Consider the following 20893-nt stretch of genomic DNA (forward strand, 5'->3'; position numbering starts at 1 on the left):
AAGCTTAAATTCATCACATAAAACAGATACATTCATTTGAATGACAAATTTTTCAGTTGCGACGAATTTCAAATCGACGTCAGTGGATACTGAGATATTCGGCCGTGACCTACAATCGTACAGTGAAGTCTCGTCATTAGGGCACCTTATTTACCTATGAAACCTTTTTTAATTTAAAAACGTTTATAGTGTCTTATGCCTGTTAAACGAGTTACACTTTGAAATAAAACTAGTTTTTAACGGATTTAATCGCGTATATTGATTATTTTAACATCCCGACGTTTCGTTCGTTGACGTTCTGCCCGTGACCACGAACACTGCAAAGTGCTCGAAACGTCGGGATGTTAAAATAATTAATATACGCGATTAAATCCGTTAAAAACTAGTTTTATTTCAATGTGTAATAATCGCGAAAATTTAAGACAACATTATGTGAACGAGTTACACTTTGTATTTATTTAAGTATAATGAAAATGAAAACACTAGGGATAATATGAAAACACAAATAATTAAACAATGGTAATTTTGGCAAAAATAAATCTTAAAATTAGGTTGATTGTCAAACCAAATATCGAAACTTTTGCCTTTGCATTCGCCTTGCGTAACAAAAGCACGCTTTGTTACATCACTCGAGTACATCGACAAGACCATATGGAGTCCGGTTTAACAGTCGGTTTTGTGTCAATTTTGCAATTAAATGTGTATGATCGAGACACCTATGTTTTCACCATTGTCTAATTATATCAGTGTTTTCGCAATTTCCTTAGGGGTTTCGGGTATGAAATAATTCAGTTTTCAATTTAATTTCTTTATTAAGATAAACTTAATCGAACATATTATTCTTTAAATTAATAATAAAATTGTAATAATTAAAAAAGGGGGGATTAGACTGTGTCCCTTCTGTATTGCTTGGCGGCAGCGTACAGCTTTTCCTTGACATCAGGATAGCCTTGCAATAAATCTTGCCAGTCCTTATGTCTCAGAAAAACCATATCAACAACCTGAAATCATTATCATTACCTTAAATATTACTGTTTTATTTAAGAAGTGCATTAGCAGCGGCTTTTTCTCTGATCCATGTGGACAGCTAACGTTGGTCCATTATGAGGCTTCCTGGGGTAAAAAATATTTTGACCGTTTTTTGTCTATTTTTTTTTTAATTTGCAATTAACTAACCCTTTTTTGTAAACAACAATTACCGTCACAATATTAATAATACAGTCGATCTAAAAAGTATGTTAACATTTTTACCATCGTATAATAATAAGAAGTACGTAATGGATACAATCTCTATATTTTATAAAAATAAAAACCAGAAACAACAACAACAACCTTGAAAGTTTAAATTGTTTGCTAGGTAAAATAAAAAGTAAAGTGATGTAAAAAACGTTTACCGTTCGAGAGAAATACGAAAATTGAAACGGCGTGTTTGGAAAAAGTCCCGGTAACAGGCCAAAATATCCGTTCGTATTCAGCACAGACAACATTTTCCTTTCGCCGCTGTAATGTAAAAAACATCACTACTGTTGAATCAATGTATGTACGATTTTCTAGATTTACTGACGAACGCACTTGAGCAATGAACTTGACGAGATTATAAAGTATTTAACCATAATACGAGTAAATTCTGAGATGGCTGAGTTGACAAAACACATGGATAAAAACGTCACTACTTGTATATATATTTTTTTTATTTATAATTGATTTCGTGTTCAACGAGAGAATAATCGTATGGAAACTTTCAAGTATCACATATATACAGGGTGTTGGTGATTTTGTGCGAGCTCGTCAAGGGTACGTACCACCTACTCATTATACATTCTATCGTCAAACAGCAATTCTTAATATTGTTATATTCCGGTTGGAAGAGTGAGTGAGGAAGATCTTACGTACCAAGGTTGATGGCTTATTGGTGATGTCAAGAATGGTTAATATTTCTCATTGCACTGATGTCTATGGGTGGTGGTAACCACTTACCTAAGGTGGGCCATTAGGCGGTCCGCCCACCTATACTTTAAAAAAATATATCAAAAGGTGTTCTGTGGTTTTTAATTTTACATTACTCCAATACTATTATTATGTATACCAAAATTTAAATAAAAAAAACAAACATCAAATATATTGTGCTGCTTATGTACATTTCAATGTAATATATAAATCTATCAATGTAACATGATATTGATTGATTCTATCGGCTCATATTCATCAATTTTACGGTTATTATCAACGGTTCAATAAGGCAAGCTATTAGGGAGTATGTTGTAATATCACGTTATAACATTAGAGGCTTATGAATTCAAATAACGTAATTGGTGGAATTAAAGTATTGAAATATTGTAACAAGTTTGAATGTCAGAGCTTACTTCTTATCCGTATACCACTTTTCAACTTCGCCTTCATGAATAAAACACATGAATGAGAATATATCTCCTTCCTGAACGATGTATTTACCTAGAACAACGCAATGCACTACTTAAACTATGTAGCACAAAAGTGAAGAAGATATTAAAGTAATTGATTAAACGGACCAAACTTTTGCTATTGAAATGCTTTGAATATACTTAAAATATAAAATAAAATTATGATACTTTTGAAGACACTCTTAAACGTAACAAATACCAAGACGACATTCAAGACGAACACAACCATAAACACGTCTAAAAATGTGTATATAGACATGTCTATTTATGTGTTTGTGACATATTGGTACCTAAGAAGATATGTCAAAATTTGAATCCCCAAAAATCTGTTTCATAACGATACTTGGTGGAAGGACTTTGAGTTAGTGTAGGGCCGTCTGGGTAGGTACCATTCTTCATCAGATACATTACCGCTAAACTTTATCTCTATTGTTGGGTTCCACTTTGAATGGTGAGTGGGCCAGTGTAATTACAGGAGACATTATATCTTAATTCCCAAACTTGGTTTCGCATTGACGCCGCAACGTATGGTTAATATATTTTTACAGTCCCAACGTCCAAAGGTGGTGATCACTTACCACTTACTATCAGTAGACTCATTCGACAGTCTGCCTAGCTATGCTTAATAAAAATAAAAGCATAAATACTGGTGTTTAAAAAATAAACACAATTAATTACCAGGAAAAATCACGACTCTTCGTAATCTAGCAACCAGTTGCCGATTGAAATATTCTGGAAGGTCTCGGAACAAGGGAGCCGAGTGTAGGTGATGCATATATAATGATCCAAGTAAGTCTTCGCGAAGACAATTTGGAGCTTGATGAGCTAATTCCGGAAGCCAATTACCTTTAAAACGTTCGAAGGTAAAACGTATTATTATAACCAATTGAGTGAAATTATACTAATACGTATAACGTATATATTATATGTTCGTTTTTAATCAATAAGAGATATGTAATTATGAAAATAATACGCATTTCTTTGTGTCGCTTGTTGAGAGCTGAGTGATGGGTCGTCGGACACCCGGGTGGAACGAAATTTATTTTATAACGGATAAAATGAAATTAATCAACAACATTTGAGAATAATTAAATGTCAAGAAATTAAATTATTATTAAAAAAACATTATGAATTAAAACAATAAAAACATAAGTTTATATTGTTTCGTATATAATAGAAAGAGAAAGAAAGGGCAGGTCGCCTGAGGGGAGGGGTGGGGTGATGGTGGTTTTAAGGGGGCATCCTTTTCCTTACGAGACGATTTCTGCCAGTTTACTGTAAGCCGCGTAAAGAGCTTCGTTCCAATAAACATATTTATCATTGAATTGACCTGACATTAACGATCGAGATTCTAAACAATATATTAGATTCGTGGAAAACGATCTTTATGAATAAAAAACGCAACTTTTGTTCTTTAAATACAATAATAATAATATAAATTTGTATTACCCCTCTGCCTTTGCCACAGTTGCTTCGTATATTCCTGTACCGATTCCAACAGAGTGGGCGACAAGCCACTATGTCGAAGAGACGTAATTAGACTATTTACGTCGTAGTCGTAAGCGTAAAGTTCTCGAAACTTCGTGTAAACAGCACTAATAGCTACACTGAGAATCCAAATTTCTGTCGGATAAAAGATATAGTTGATGAACAGTTTGTAGTAAACTTGTTTCAATGTGAGCGCAACTACCTGAAACAAAATATAAAGAACCACGAAATAATAAATTGATCGGAACTGGAATAGTTTATATTAAGAATAAGAATTAATTCACGTAAAACTCGACGGCACTGGTTTTACAGCTATATCCTAAAAATACTGCTGAAATATATTTTAGGTAGATATTATGACAATCTATATAAATATATATCCATCTTAAGAATTACCATGGAGACATAATATTTAATCTAATTAATTAAATCAAGAAATGGTACGAACGGGAAAGTCTATCAAGATTTAGTTATTAAAATAACAACGTATAAAATATATACATATTTCAAATTGAAAAAAAAAACTATCCATGAAAATATACGTTTAACTATATCAAACATTGCACTATACTAGAATATAATTATAATTAAACTGCATTTAACAATTAAATATACATATATAATAAACAAGTTACTACTTATATTAATATACATACTTTATATTTAAGGAAAATACGAAGAAAGATTCTTGTTTTTTTTGTTTTCATTGGCTTACGCAGAACACGTCATCAGTTTTATCACAATCGGATGAATAGTTTAGTAACGCATAGAAGACGTCATATTTACACAAACATTCTTATTTATTTATTTAGAGTGTTATTTATTACACGAAAAAAATACGAAGAAAAATTCTTGTTTGTTTTTCTTTTGAGCCGCCGTCTTCGCTAGCTTAAACGAAACACTTCACCTTTTTATTATCACAGTCGAATAAATAGTATAGGAACCCATGGAAGACATATTTACACAAAAAAATATTTAGATTTATTTCGTGTCGTCTGACATGTACATTGTACAATATAATTGCGATACTCACGATATCGACTTCCGTGTGAGTATATATAATTATTATGTACAGCATGGCGACGATATAATCCGCAGTCCATTTTATAGGTACCAGGAAACTGAATTTATTTTTATTATTTTCGACATAGTTCCTTGTTATTCGAACGCATCCTGAAAATAATTAAAAGGGATCGCTACTTTTTACACGTAATATGGAACTGTAATGCAAAGAAAAACTCAATCTGGAATTTGGAAATAACTATTACCAACTCCAAGCGACCTTTCCCTCTCTTTATCTTTATATATGCAGTTTCATATAAACTTATTTAAGCTTCTTTTTTGTTACTGTGTTTATTTATTTATTTGGGTCCCCAACAGTCGTAAATAATATACGTCCAAACTCACTTTACATTAAATTAAAACTAACTATACACAACAGATTACAGGAGAATACACCATTCTCACACAAAATTACAAAAAGTTATATTTATATATACCAAATTAAATTTAAGTTTTAATTTAAACGGAATTTGTCATAAATTTTTGTCTATTATAATCTCATCATAATCCATTCCAACGATAACCCGTACATCAGAAGCTGTTCAGGCATTTAAAAGATACGTTGGAATAATGAAACTTAAAAACATATTATATATTAAGAACCATAAAAACATTACACTTCTCTTTTTGGACAGTCGTGTAAAAAACTGACTTCAATAATAATATAAAATGTACTAAAAATTAAAAAGAAACTTAACTGTTTTCTTTTTTAGTATAACGTGCCAACTCTTTGAAGAATTTTGTTTTATTTTCTTCATTTAATTAAATTTATAGGGCTCTGGGTAATCCTGTCTTCGTAAATAGTTGTATTTAACGTTGTGCTGTAGTTGAAGGCTGACACAATTACATGCACAATAGATATTATTTCCTAGTTCCTAAGTGTGGTGACGCACTGGCGATGTAGATATTTCTAGCAATGTCAATGTCTATGAGCGGTACTGACCACCTAATACCAGGTGGCTTCGACCTACCTATTACCTCAAAAAGAAATGTAAGGATAATAAAAAATACCTCCTTTCCTTTGGCTAGGTGAGCACCATTCGCTGTAATCAATCGTAGTATTTATATCTGGTGGTACAACTGGTATATCTAATGGAAACTCCGACCCTACAAATCATAATTTAAAACCTTAATCTCGAGTCTTTCTTAAATAAACTAAACGTACGTTCAATATTCAAACAATAAGTGTAGATTAATTTAGTTATAGATACAAACACCAGATTTTAAGTTTTATTATACTTTACTAATTATCTATCAATGATTGTAAAAAGTTTTTTGCTCCCGGTGCTCGTTCAACCAACAAATACTTATCTACGCGAACTGTGAATACGCCAATATCAGGTTAGTAACCTAACCTATAATACTCCGTTCCCGAGATATTGGCAAAAATAAATATTCTAACCTTAATTTTAGATTGTTTATCAACAATTTCGAAACGAAGTGACCTTTGGCGCTACGAGCTGGGGAGTACCCTCGCGCCTTCGGTTTCATAAAAACCACTCTCTCTCATACCGACGAGACCATATTGAGTCAGAGTTAACAGAGTCGAATTTTGCCAATTTTGCGCAATCAAATGTACCAAATCATATAAAAAAATCCAAATCCAAAATCATGCGGTGGAATTCTAAACCTAACCCTTTTTTGTAGCGTTAATACGTAATTACCGATATAAAAGTAATCAAGTGTATTTGCAAACACAGATGACCTCTAAATTCTAAACCATCATTCTCATAATCTGAAGGCACGGCAAACCCGACACGACTGGAAAGTTCAGATGCAGAACCAATATTTCCAAGTCACGGGAATGTTGACACTGTCAATTTGCAAACTTCAGGCTGCTAATAAGAATTTCTTGACAGAAAAACCCAATAACATTTACTTAAATAAATAAATAATTAGTTATATGTTTTTGTAGCGTGGTGGAATATGCTCCGAAAACCTTCTCTTCCAAGGGAGAGGAAGCCTTAAACCAGCAGTAGGAAATTTACAGGTTGTTAATGTAATGTAACGTAATGTATTTGTACTAAGAGTTGTTGATGATACTCGATATGGTATTACGGATAAATGTACCTAGTTCTGACCTCGTAGATACCCCTCGTGCCTCGTCTTGCACTAATTTATTAGGCAAGACCACAAAAAATATGGATATAACCATATATTTAAAAATAACAAGTCGCTAAGTTATCTTGATATCGTATAATGCAATTTGCTGAAGTCAATAAAAAAATCTTACTAAATATTGCTTAGGAACAAAAAGGGAAGAATTACAAAAATAGAGAGTACTTTTTTTCTATTCCTACTGCTTCTCAATGTTACCATAAAAATTTGGAGCTGAAATTTCCATAAATGTTGTATATTTATGTATTCAATAATGATAACCGAAAAGAAAATTTTAATACAATTCAAATAAGCCCACTTTACATAACACATCTTCGCCTTAAGGAATAACTGAGGAATAATGTGTGAACAATATTTTATATATACTAAAATCAAAGGTTTTACAGTAATTAATATCAATGATGGAGAAATTAATTTTGTAACTATTACCTCGACATGCCACATATATCCAGCCACACGTCATGCAATGGAGCAGAAGAGTTACTATTATAAATTTTAATAATATTGGAGCAATTGTGCTCTGAAACAGTAATATAACATGATTATTTTGTTTGATTTTCTATCTCTTTCTATCTTATAGAGAAAAAAATGTGAGTTTTTGTTATCTCGTTAAGTGAATATATATTCAATGTTTTTTGTCAAGATTCTAAAGATTTTTTTTCTATTAGATGAAAATCGTTCTACGATTGTCATTGCTACATCAACAGAGGATAAGAAAAAGTCAAGTACCTACTTTATAGAAATTGTTCTACAATGTGATAACTACTTCGATGAGTGGACTGTTTATAATTTCACTCATGTAAAGAATACATTAAAAAATCCACACCTCAAATCCCTTGCATAAGTGTTGATGAAAATTATAGAGCAGACGCAATCTTAGGAGCCTCGTCAAACTATAAGCTCTATTACCAGTAAAATATGTTGCTATTGGTAAAATGATAGACAGTGCGTCAATGTAAAACTGCCACTTCTTCAAAATACCCCAACGTACAGGAACATCTACGCATTTTCTTTGAATGACTATCAGTTCAGTCTAAAAAAAAACAACAAGTTATAAATACGTAAAATTTAAAATATTTAAACAGCCTATACATTAAAAGGAAAAAAAATGACTATAAGCATTGAAGATCCAAAATGAACTTTATTCAAGGATTCTTTTAATAGGACGTAGTTACGAATCGTTATTTTAGAGGATTGATTTAATGTAAAGCTACCGCTGTTTTTTTCATATCGATCATACCAAGATGAACCATATACCAGTTACCTTTTTCCAACAGTTCAAATATAAATTCCAATAATTTAATGGAAATACTCACTGAGTAAAAGTCAGCTACCATGTGAAGTACATGGATGATATCCAAAATCGTGAAAAAAAATATCATCTCCAAATTATTCCCTTCCGGCAACGTTACTAAAAGAAGAACTAGAAAGGCTGATGCCACCGGACCAAATATCCAGGTAACGTACAGGAATCGAGAGTACCATGTACCAGATCTTGCCTTCACTCGCACCTTCATCCACTTTTTTAAAAACAACTCTACATTAATATTAATTTAAAATTATAAAAAATTACTATAAGACAAAATTATCACAAAATAGTCATCATAAAAGTGAAACATCTATAAAAATTAGGTTTGTCAAAGAGGAAAAAACCTGACTTTTTTGTAAAAATATTTTTCTGAATCTACGCTTCTAATCCTACCAATGTTATAAATGCAAAACTTTGTGTAAAATACATCCTGTATAGATGTTTGTTACTCTTTAATGCCAAAACTTTACTAGCATATAGCTTATAAATCAAAATATTTATTATTTGTAATGAAATTGAGTAAATTGCGCGATATGATAATAAACGATAATTGTTAAGTAAGATGGAAAAATGTTTGTCGTCTGCGAGCTATTCGAGAGTTACGGGAATCTATGCTAATAATATTATAAGAAGGGAAAATTTGTTTGTATTTTGGAGGTATTCTCGGAAACGAATGTAGTACTAATATAGTACCTAATAATCCTGAGTGCTATAAGAGTAAATTATATTGATATCATATAATTTTCTCTATTATTTAACACCCTGCGAAGCTGGTGCTAGTTAAACATAAGAAAATCGTGGATATATTCTAAATCCCACACAAAATAAATCATTGACACAAAAACAGTATATATATTAAATATTAAATTGAATAATGATGAGAGTATGTTCAAAAGAATTTTAAAACACCTTCTTTTTAGCAGTTAAAAATGGCAACTCACCGGGCACTTGATAGTTTTTCGCCGTCTGAGCAAATATCTTATTGTATTATATGGATTTTCAGTTACTATATTTTTAACACACATATAATCGTATTTTGCTTGTGGATTTTTGGCAATATTTTCTCTGCCCTGCCAAGAAACATTAAGCTCGATTAATTAATTCATAAAACGATTTGTTTTGCTTACGGACTGTGAGAACTATTGGCTTGGAATTGGATTTTTTTTATTGATAAACTAGTAATGATCCGCAAGTATGAAGTCAATGAAAGCAAAATCTTACTATACGTACGTAAAAACGAATCGTTTCTTAAATAAAGTAACCGGACATTCAATAATTAAAACACAATTACAAAAATATTTAGAAAATTTCACCTTGTCACCAATGATTTCCTGAAAATCTTTTATGGGTATCTGTAGAAGGTCGGCATATTCTGTAGACACGGCTGAAATGCGTAGTGGTCTGGGAGTAGATTCGTCTAATTGGCCAAATATCGAACCCTATGATATAAAGTTAAAGGTAATTATTTTTAAAATATAATTTTAAACTACACAAATGGGTATTTTTTATGTTTTTAAATTAACAAATGACGAAACTGCTAATAATCATAATAAATATAATAATTAGAGAATAACTATTAAACTTACAATTTAAAGTATACAAAGCTAAAATGTCATACAAGGATGGAAAGTAATTCGTATATTTAGTGATTATAACAACCTTTGATAAAATAGCTAAATCAGCACCGTCTTTCTTAATCATTATTTTTCCTCGGTGAACGATGAAAACGTAAGGAGTAAGATCCATTTGTCTAACGATAGTTTCGTGTGGAAGAAAATAAAGTTGGGTTGAAGCGCTTGCCAGATCTCGTTCTACGCTTTCGACACCGCACAGAAGAGTATCAGTAGCTTCCACAGCCCTGATTACAATGATAAAGTTATTTTATAATTTTAAATAACTATGATGTATTTAATATCTGATGAGGCAACCCAAATACTAAATGTAAAATGCTTACCGTAGTCTTTTGCGAGGGATGCGGGTGAACGTAATCAGTCTTACCTCGAAAACGACCTCTGCCAAGATATAAGTGGAGCTTGGCACGGAACATGGCAGTGAATACGTTCCGCGATCCGTTTCCATGACAAGGATATTAGCAGATACCAATTCTCCATAATCAGGTTCCCGAAGGCCCAGTTATCATTCAAAGATTTACCATACCGTCAAAAAAGTCCAGTACCATACTTACTTTTTAAAGAAATAGTAACTCAAGTCCTGTCTAAATATAACGCCTATGCGTTCATTCATTAAACTCTGAATGTTTATTCCTTTTGTCCTATAAATTAATTTCTTATTTAATTAGAAATATATTACGTACATGTAGAGAAATTTTCCTCGTCGACGTATTAATTATCAACAAATTAATCAATTACAAACATTATTACTTCCAATTACTTTACCTTAACCACCAATATCTAAAATGGGCTACCGCTCGTTTGATGAGTTTGTTATCAACTCTCTCCGCTTTCAAGAATCTTCTCAATTGATTTACTCCGTGTTGAAATAACGTATTACCGCGATAATTTAATACGAGTAGAGTTAATGAGTAACACATCACATACCTAGACAAATAAACTTATGTATAACAACAAAATAAACTCATATGTAAACTTATATATCTTACTTGGTGGAAGGGCTTTGTGCAAACCCGTCTGGGTAAATACCACCTACTCATCAGATACTCTGTCGCCAAGCAGCAATACTTGGTAATGTACATCTGCAGCATATCAACTTACTTCGTTTGACCGATCGCTTTTGTTTTAACCAGGACCCAAATTTTACTAAGAATTGACAGTTTATCGCAATCGAATCGAAATATAGTCGTGCCTTTATATGTTTTCCTATTCCACTAATACAACGATCGAGTTGCGGATCGGAATATAATAGGAATCGTACCATAAGTACCTTAGGAGAGTTAGCCCCTGGACAACATCTGCCGCTATTCGCTAATACAAAATACAATTATTACAATATCGGTAAACTGATGTGGATCTCCTCCGCTATGTTTTAGTTAAATTCACAGGGTTATTAAATAAAATGAAACAATATATATATTCGTTAAACATCACGCTGTATTATTTAAGCTGGCCTTTTATTAAATAATTATTTCACAACCGAGTCATTTTTCAATAATATCTTAATTACCACTACGGTCCAAATTATCACGTGTACGCGGTAATTTCATCCATACCAAATAAATAAAATTAATTAATATTAACAATAGGATGTGTGTATATTGTGATGGTAAATTCTTTAGTGTTATCAGCACTTACCAGAACATACCTCCAATAACGAAAAGTACGAATCCAACTCCGAGGTGTTCACGATTTATTTGAAACTTTCCAAGATTAAATCTCATAAAACCGCTCTGAGCAAGGTTTAGACTTTCCGCATAAACCTGAAAAGGTAATTTGTTTTATAAAAAATCCAGTACTTAAAGTATGCTCTGAGTAATATTCTTAATAAAATTATAATATTTCGTTGAACACATTTTGTGTCAAAATAATATAATATAATTATAAAACTGTCAGTTTACCATATGTAGCTGATATTTAGTAGGGTTTTCATCAAGTGGAAGGTAGCTTGGCAACCAGCAATGATTTCGACGAGACATTCTCTCTAGAATAAAATTTTCTCCCCATTCGAAATCTATACATTGACTCACGAAGTAATGAGCTGATCCAAGCATTACAAGCAGAGAAACGACTTGCCACTTCAGTATCTGAATTTTATGTAGCAAATTAAGTCAATAAGAATAATTGATTTACAAATTATGCCTAAATAAAACCCAATAAAAATATATCCTCAAATTAATTTTAACAAACGGGTCCCAGTTATTAGTGAATGTTATCCTTACCGAAGATCGCGGACTTAAGTATAAACAAGCACCACATAATTTTTAAATACTCATTTTTTTAATTAATTTATTTCATGTTGAGCAATAAAAATTAACATCTTCCCAAACATTCTTCCCAAACGCAGAAGTGAAATATTTAAATATAAAAATAGTACTACAAATATCACGAACCATTAAAAATGCAAAGCTTATGTTTGGCCTGTCGGCTATGTAATTAAAGTATCCCATGAGAATATATAAATGTGCGAATTTACTAATTGTGTCCAATAACATCCCATTGGCCTCGTTGATGGTTTTTGTGGTAAATAAATTAATAATTTGGTAGCACGGCAAACATCCGATGAGATCGAATATAAAGCCACGAAAAACATAGTGGACAACAGTTTTACGTAAGCTTGTGATTAGTAAGCCTCGTTCATCGTAATAACCCATCTGTCGTAGGAAAATTAAACATTAACAAGTTTTTAAAGTATTGGAATAGTTTTGATGCTAATATAATCGAGATAATAACAGCGTAGGATTTATTTATTGAATTAAATTGATCAAAGATTATTTTTGTCACTGTCTACAATACAGTTATAAGTATAAATTGATTACGAGAAAAAGCAACTTACAAATAGTTTCATACAAATATCGACAAGTGCAACGAAATCGCAGAATTCACTTAACATTTGAAACGGTTTTTTGTAACAAGCTCCACTACCACCTTCAAATAATAAAATTAATAAATATTATTTGCATTCTAAAATAAGAGAGCAAAAATTATATAAAAAAAACACACACACACACACAAAAAAACCAGTAACTTTGAGAACTGAAATCAAAAATCTTATTAAAATATATATTTCTTATATCGTATTAAAAAATACCTTGAATTGCAGTTGTTGCTATAGAAACGGCAACGACAATTGCGCGGAATAACATCCAAAAGTGCATGAAGCTGAAAAAAAAACAATGTATGCAACCAAATATTACTAAAATAAAAAAAAGCTAAGACCGTCACTGGAAGTCCGACAGAAGGGATCATCGAATGGTTATTGAAATAATTTAAAATGTAAGGAAAGCCATAAATAAATGTAAAGTATATAATAAAACATTTTTTTATATATATATTATAATATATAGAAAACGCGCCAAACAAATAAGGGAGTGAGAGTGGGAGTGGAAGTGCCGTCAGGGCATTTAAGTTGGTTTTACCTCCGAGGTGCGCCAATAGAAGTTTAACATACAAACAATTATTTATAACTACAATATTTTTACTTAGATTATGTTAGAGTCTTGTACCCAATACTCACTTCGTTGATGGATTTATGAAAGCATATCCAGTTTCAGGTTTTTCTGTTTCATTGGAATCATTTAACGTATTTTTGTGTACTATACCAGATTTCCTTGCATGAAAAATATGTTGTCTAAGAATTTTTTGATACTAAAATGATAAATATATCGATAATAAGTTTTCATAACATATATTTCACTTATTATTATTCGTGTCATAATTACTGTTGTGTGTAGAATACATTACATTTTTATGTTTTTTTATATAATCTTGCACCATAACATCAATTTTCGGAGAAAATTCTTCAATGCAATGTTGAAAATGTGCCATCTCGTTCGGATAATGTTTAATTATATTATTAAAATCTTGAGTTTTTATATACAAAATCTATAAGTTTTTATTAATCGTTTACTGTTTATTTATTTTTTTCAATATAAATATAGATATACTTCAATTTTAAAGGCACGAACTTCACATTCAGTGTAGGCGCTCAAGGTTCTCAAAGAAACGGTACCAAAAAATACTCCAAAAGATGTTAGCAATTCTCCAGGATTATACTTTATTGATACTAGCTCGCCCTGATCATCAGGATATTCACATAAAACTGAGCCCTTAAAAAAACAATTAGGAATTTTATAAAATTCAAAACATCATAAATAAATATTTAAAAAAAAAATTACCTGCACGATCCACGATACGTTCTTACACACTATACCATAAAGAATAATGGTCGAATTCTTGGGAAGTACCAGAAATTTTCCTTTATACGCTAACTCTTTTATAAGAGCAGGATCAGCAGATATAAATGCTCTTGATTCTTTTATTACTCTCTCTGCAACTTCACCGTGAACTTTCCAATAAATGTCGTAAGGTTCATTTTTTAAATAGTTTGGATGCATTACATCCATACCCTTATAATATTTCCAATGGCATATTAAATATCTATTTAAGCGCTTGAGTAAATCGGGATGAATTTTATGATGTGTGTAATGTTTTTTAATATTTGCCACAAAATATTGATAATTACAAATTTCCCTATATTTCAAATAAAGAGATGCAACCAAATTGGTTTTGCAATAAATGTAAACTATAAACGATATGTAACTGATTAAAAGTGCAAAGTATATATCCATCAATGTGCTTGGAAGGTACTCGTAATACAAATATTCTAAAGTCCAGGCTAACGCAACAATAAGCGGGTGAACTCCTTCGAAATCACATTTGTCATCAGATGTTCCTCTTTTACAAAATACTTCGCCATAGAAATAAGATGTCGTTAAATTTGGACTGCTTTTGTCAACCAAAAAAATAAAGTAGCTGACGATGTAAATGAAGGAGACGTTTATCAAGGTGATTTTATAACAAACATCGTAAACTGGGTTCTTGTTAATTTCCCAATCGCTAAATAAAACGTATATTTTGATTAAGCGATTGAATTGAAAGGCAGCGTATAACTGAGGTACACCACAAATTAGCACCAAATTCTCTATCCATACAGTCGACAGAACATCTAAAACGAATCGTGTACTTTTACAGCGAGCGAACATTACAGCAGCGAAATTATCTGTGATATTTTCATTCTTCACTACAGATGTTAAAAGTGATACTACGATATCAAGAATATAAACAAGATCAGTCCAAAACTGGAAAAATTTAAACCACGTAGGTATGTCGTTTCTGGTTATGTATGGAGGGTACAATAATAATACCCAAAAAACCGTAGTAGTTACAATTTTTTTCCATATTCGACCAAACGTGGAATCTGGTACGAATATCCATGGAAATTTAACATTAGAGAACATGGAATTCATTTGTAGCTGTATATCACTGCACAGCACTAACTGCCCAATATATTTTGCACAATGGTAAACCGTGTCTTCTGCCGGTAATTCACACTTGTCACCTTCTTTCTTAGAAGATCGCTTTTTCCAGTTGGATAAGGCGTCAGAAAGTTCCCACCACCGTCTCTTAACCCAGGCGATACCTTCGTCCTCCGCCCTATCTAAACCTCTAACATGTTGTTTACACGTGTACAAAGTACGAGCGTGCTTAATCCTTCCTTTTGTTAGACGCAATATCATACGACGATCTTCTGGATATTTATGTAATGAATTAAGAATATCTACACGTGCTATATATAAGACTTCACAATAAGTCAGACAACGAACAATCACTTTTCTCTTTGAAGCAGGGAGAAAGAAGTTAATATCACCAAAAATTGTCCCACTCGTTACAGAAATCAAGGGTGTTGATGCGTCGTCCATAGATATTAATTGAACTATACCAGATTTAAGATAATATAAATTCGAATTGCAATGTAGTCCGGTGTACAGTCTTTCACCGGGCAACTTATAGTCGAATCTAACGTATTCACTAAGCCAACGCTTAAAAGGAGCTGAAGTTTTTCTTAAAGTTGGGCTATGATAAAAAACTGGCCAAACTAAATCTTGCCTGATGTCAACTCTCAAATATCTCGGTAACTCTGTTATTACTTCCGGTATCCAAGTTATACCATTTCGTTTATGCCACATAAGCTCATAGAACTTTTTAACCTCAATATATGCTTTTGATGTTGGATTACGTCTTTGGGTTTCCTCAATGATTCTTTTCACTTGTGGATAATAAATGCATATTCTTCGTAACTTTAATAGTGCCTCAGCAACCATCTTTGGAAATACAATAAATGTTAGTAGGATATTTCCTCCGATTAACAATATGCTAATGATTATGTATTCTGACAAAGTCGAAGGTTTAATTTCATCAAATTGCTTATTAACAGCATATGATAAAACCATTGATGCTCCATAAACGTACGTAGAGAAGTAAGCGTCAGTTTCGTTTAGCTAAAAATATTATTTATAAAAATAAGCAAAATGACATATTTCGTTCTACATACTTTGAACGACCGTTACTTACTTTATGCATCACGTAAGACCGCCAATCATATATTCCAGTTTTACAATTTTCGCAAAGACCATGCGATGTCAGTAAAAGTATAAAACAAGTAACACAATTGATACTTATTGCTAACATTATTGTATATCCGCAAACAATCCAGATAAATTTATGAGTAGTTAACAGAGAAAAACTATCCGCTACTCTGTAGATACTAAAATAATAGAAATATTAAAGTCCACTTATATCAAATAATGAGGTAACTTTACCAAAAAGTATGATAATAACCGATATTTACACCAGTTGCAAACACGGCGTAAGGAATTAAGTACAAGCTCGATAAAAGAAAACTCGAAAGAAGAAGAGGATTTTATCGAGCAATGACATTAATTTGTATCGTTCATTTAATCTTTGGTATGTATTTTGATAGTTCTCATTACCAATAATGAAATTATACTATCAGCCACACTTTTGTATAGATTAATTTCATATCTTATTATAAGTAAATAAGTAAAATAAGTTGATATAATTAATATACTTACATAACAAATTCGGTGAATGAAAGTATATTTGGCCATAATTCGACCGGGGAACACACTTCTTCAGCCATAATGCGATAAAAAGGAATTAAAGACAGAATATCAAGCAAAAGCAAGAATGCTGATTTTGGCAAATATTCCCGCCTCATAGCTTCCTCGGTTACTTGTCTAGTTAAAAAAGATATTATCAGCATTTCATAACAAATTACTCTTATCTATTTTTTAAAAGTAACATATTAAATAATAATAACTAAATGTGATTATATTAAAATATATACTTTTTTGTTTATTGAAAGTTCATAATAGATTAACGCAATTAATAGCTTTGAAATTGGATAATAATATATGTGTCATTATTAAAGCCCAAACACGTTGTCAATGTGAAACAACATATATCTGGACCTAACCAATTTTAATTCGATTAAATTCACTCTGCGATTCGAAACATACAATCACCTGTGAAGCATATGAAGAAATGTGTCTAGGCCATAAATTGGATCGCAAAAGTACAAATAGAGAATCTTAATAAACGACAATTCCGGTATATCTTCCATCGTCTCCCAGCAGTAAACTATAGGATAAACCGACTGAATAGGACCCTGCGAATTAAACAAAGAAAAATAAGTAATTATTATATTAGTAACAATCATAAAAGAAAACAACACAAATTCACTAGATATTTAAAGTATATCGTAAAAGATTAGAGCGTTTTAATATGAAAAATGGGGCGTGAAAATTTATTTTATCAGCAATTTACTACAATGGCTACCAGACTGCCAAAAACTACTAACATAATATGTAATATTTTTCATTTACGCTCTGTTTGCCATAAAACGTTTTGCCTAATGGATTTACTAGATATAACAATAAAGTAAATACTAAGTATGAAGTGGATTCTTGTTCATTGAAAATTTTCGAGTTGTAACAAAAGTTTTTTTTTTTTATATACAAAACAAGGAGCCACTTCGGTTTCATGATGATGTTCTCTTGACCGATTTTGCTCATGGTGGTCATTCTTAACGGAGACTAGTCAACTGCACAGAAAATATTATCACAAATATGAGCGCAAATACAAGTGGAATTTTATTCTCCTCTCTCAGATCGGAGAGCGTTTAATCACACGACTCATATTTTACGTGCAGAGGCAAGAGAGTGCATACACTGCCAATAATAAAACACCCGAACTGCTATTAAGAATTCCTCAGAAGAAAAACTATCCTCAATAATTTATTATTGGTTTGATCCGGGCTTGACGCCAGAATCTCACAGGATCTGAAGTCTTACAAATTAGCTACAACACCAATCATGCAATCGTATTCGTATATCGTAAATACGGTATTTATATAAGGAATGCCAATAGATAAATTTGCCGTCTTACTTTGCTATGGAACATATTAGTTACCATGTTTCTTTCATGTTTCTGTACTTATAATTAGGTATTTGTCGTACTTGCCGAAGGAGACAACATAGAAATACACTTCTGCTTATTTGGATGACAATTCAATGATCCTGATACAAACATATTAGTACTTAACCTTTTAACTAGATAGTCGTTTTAATCATAAAACGACGATCGGTTATACATTACTTACAATAATTGTTTTAATCACGACCACCGCAATAACAACACTCCTGAACACTGGGTGGAATGGAATGAAGAGTACATTACTCCAGCGTATTGAAGTTTCGTCAGAATATCCCTCTTCATATTTTTCATCAAGGTCACTTATGTTGTTCAGATTAATCATTGTAATATATTCAGCTATTGACAAGATATTAAAACAAAAGTATTTGTTGACACTTGACAGTGATTCCATTAGAATTTTCTTTTCATAGACTTGTTCTAAGTTATACCAGTAAGTTTATATATTACGTCATAGTGTACGCTGTCACACTGCTAATGCCAAAGAGAATAGAATCACTATGACTCATTTGGCTGTTGCGGAACACTAAAAAACACAAAACATAAAGGAAGGTTCTTGAAATCTCTGTTTCATTTCAAAGCCTTTAGTAAAATATATAGAAGCTGATAAAAACATAAAATTATAATTATGTTTATAAAATATATTTGTATTTTAAATTTATCAAAACAAAAGTGATTGTTTTGCTTATTTATAAATTATTAACGTTAAATTATTTTCAAAGTTTTCCTAAATTTGTAGCTATATGTATGCATAGTATTCGAATTCAACGTGAAAATAATTGGAATATAATTTTATATATTTTCTATGATTTATTTTACTAAATACCAATGGACAAAGTGACGGCACGAGTATTAATTACGACCTTTATCCTAGGGAAAGGAATGAGGGAAAATCATTGATATATACCTACAGAGCTACGACACTCGAATAATATCGAACTATTTTCTTAAGTCGTTTCTTAAGTTTTAGAAAATCCATATTACCTATATCTAAGTCTACACTAATATTATAAATGCGAGAGAAACTCTGTCTGTTACCTCTTCACACTTGAACCTCTGAACCGATATAGATGATATTTGGTATGGAGGAAGTTTGAATCCCTCAAGTGGGTAAATTGCATTATATTAGAGTTTTAAACAACAGAAACGAAACATTCTTATAAGAATTATTGATTCTAATATAGCGTTAGCGTATCAGGACCACTTTTGTCCGGCTCCTTTTCATAGAATACAGATAAAAAAATGGTATATGGATATATCTATATATAATACATTATATATAGTACTGACTAATCGAAATTTTGTCGTTGAAATGTCGCTGAATTGAAATAAAATACTAATTCTATTTATTCTATTTTATTTTATTCTATTAAAACTATTCACTAACTATAATACTGTGAATTATATACGATATTAGTGTGTAGCTTGTGATGCGGCACATTTTAAGTTAAGATTAGAGGTAGCTTGCTTCCTATGAGTATAAGGATGATGACAAGACGCTACGACGCGCGACGTGGCTCCATCAAAAGCGGGAGCACGCATTATCTTAATTAAACGTTGAACTGGTAGCATCTTACTTACACAGCGTGTTTGACGAGCTCGTCTTGAGCATTCCTTCTACAAAAATATACCACTGAGACAATGTTCATTTTACTTTAAGACGCGATAAAACATATACTTAATATTACGCAATATTAATTACTTACAATAAACTTTTATAATAATTCATTATACTTTTACTCTCCCTGGGTTCATAAATGAAATAATATTCTATAAAAAACACGATGATCCCGCACTTTTCATCATTTTACCGAAGCCCAATGTTTCTCTCGTAATATCTCATGTGTAATGAAACGATCAAGAGTCTATTTGCCCATTCAATAAACGGGGATGGAGCGCCCGTCGATATCGTACAACCTAACTATAACATACTTGCAATTTCATTTTAGTTGTAAGTGATTATGTGAAATCAATTTGCTATTGTAGTATACAAAATTTATATAGAAAAATAATAATTATATTTAAAATATTTCAAATCGTTTTTTAAATAATTAAGTAAATATAATGTAACCCATTTATAATTTTACAAAACGTTTTCACTTTAGCCGGTAAAGGCATTGTGTATGATACAAAAGCTGCTTCATAGAACCATCGGTTCATGAAATAAATTGTTCCCGGTCTATAGCGATTTTTTTCACTACAGAATTTATCCAATCACAAGGCGCCATTATGTCACGAGTAATAGGCGTATTACCTCTCAGTGTGGATGCAGAGGAAATAGCGCGATCTCACGGCTGATTGCCTACGAGTTATAGAAGATTTGCGATGTATGCCTGCGATGGAATTGAAGCCGTTAAGTGGAAAGGTCTCATTTTAATATTGATTGGAGGTACTTTACATCCAGATATTTTGCTGTGTCATCCGATTTGAAATATCTATTGTGAAGCTGAACGTTTGCAAATTGAACGAATATTTAGTGTGAGAAGAACGCAAATAGACAAAATTTAAGC

The 20893-nt window shown here is 31.7% G+C and overlaps 1 protein-coding gene across 1 annotated transcript; it reads right to left on the reverse strand.

Moving 5' to 3' along the window:
• Nucleotides 1–884: 884 nt before the first annotated feature.
• Nucleotides 885–18708, reverse strand: LOC125068336. Its single transcript, XM_047677440.1, has 27 exons — nt 18553–18708; nt 17417–17559; nt 16964–17128; nt 16443–16635; nt 14207–16369; nt 13997–14137; nt 13768–13913; nt 13120–13190; nt 12865–12956; nt 12422–12682; nt 11930–12115; nt 11667–11791; nt 10794–10955; nt 10583–10669; nt 10057–10255; nt 9711–9836; nt 9339–9467; nt 8405–8608; nt 7915–8121; nt 7518–7608; nt 5982–6077; nt 4938–5081; nt 3870–4106; nt 3099–3266; nt 2364–2451; nt 1395–1500; nt 885–1001 (listed from the first exon to the last, which is right to left on the reverse strand). Exons 1-27 carry the CDS (start codon nt 18706–18708, stop codon nt 885–887), a joined length of 6003 nt encoding a protein of 2000 aa, XP_047533396.1.
• Nucleotides 18709–20893: the final 2185 nt, after the last annotated feature.

Source organism: Vanessa atalanta, chromosome 13 (assembly GCF_905147765.1).
Source record: "Vanessa atalanta chromosome 13, ilVanAtal1.2, whole genome shotgun sequence".
Lineage (NCBI taxonomy): Eukaryota > Metazoa > Arthropoda > Insecta > Lepidoptera > Nymphalidae > Vanessa > Vanessa atalanta.

Excerpts from the sequence above, each read along its gene's own strand:
- LOC125068336 (XM_047677440.1), bottom strand. The coding sequence starts at position 18,708 with ATGATTAATCTGAACAACATAAGTGACCTTGATGAAAAATATGAAGAG. Across the intron at positions 10,956-11,666 it reads GTTATTGGAGGTATGTTCTG|GTATGTGATGTGTTACTCAT; the intron begins GTAAGTGCTGAT and ends TTATTTGTCTAG. Across the intron at positions 1,501-2,363 it reads AAGTGGTATACGGATAAGAA|CGGCGAAAGGAAAATGTTGT; the intron begins GTAAGCTCTGAC and ends TTTACATTACAG.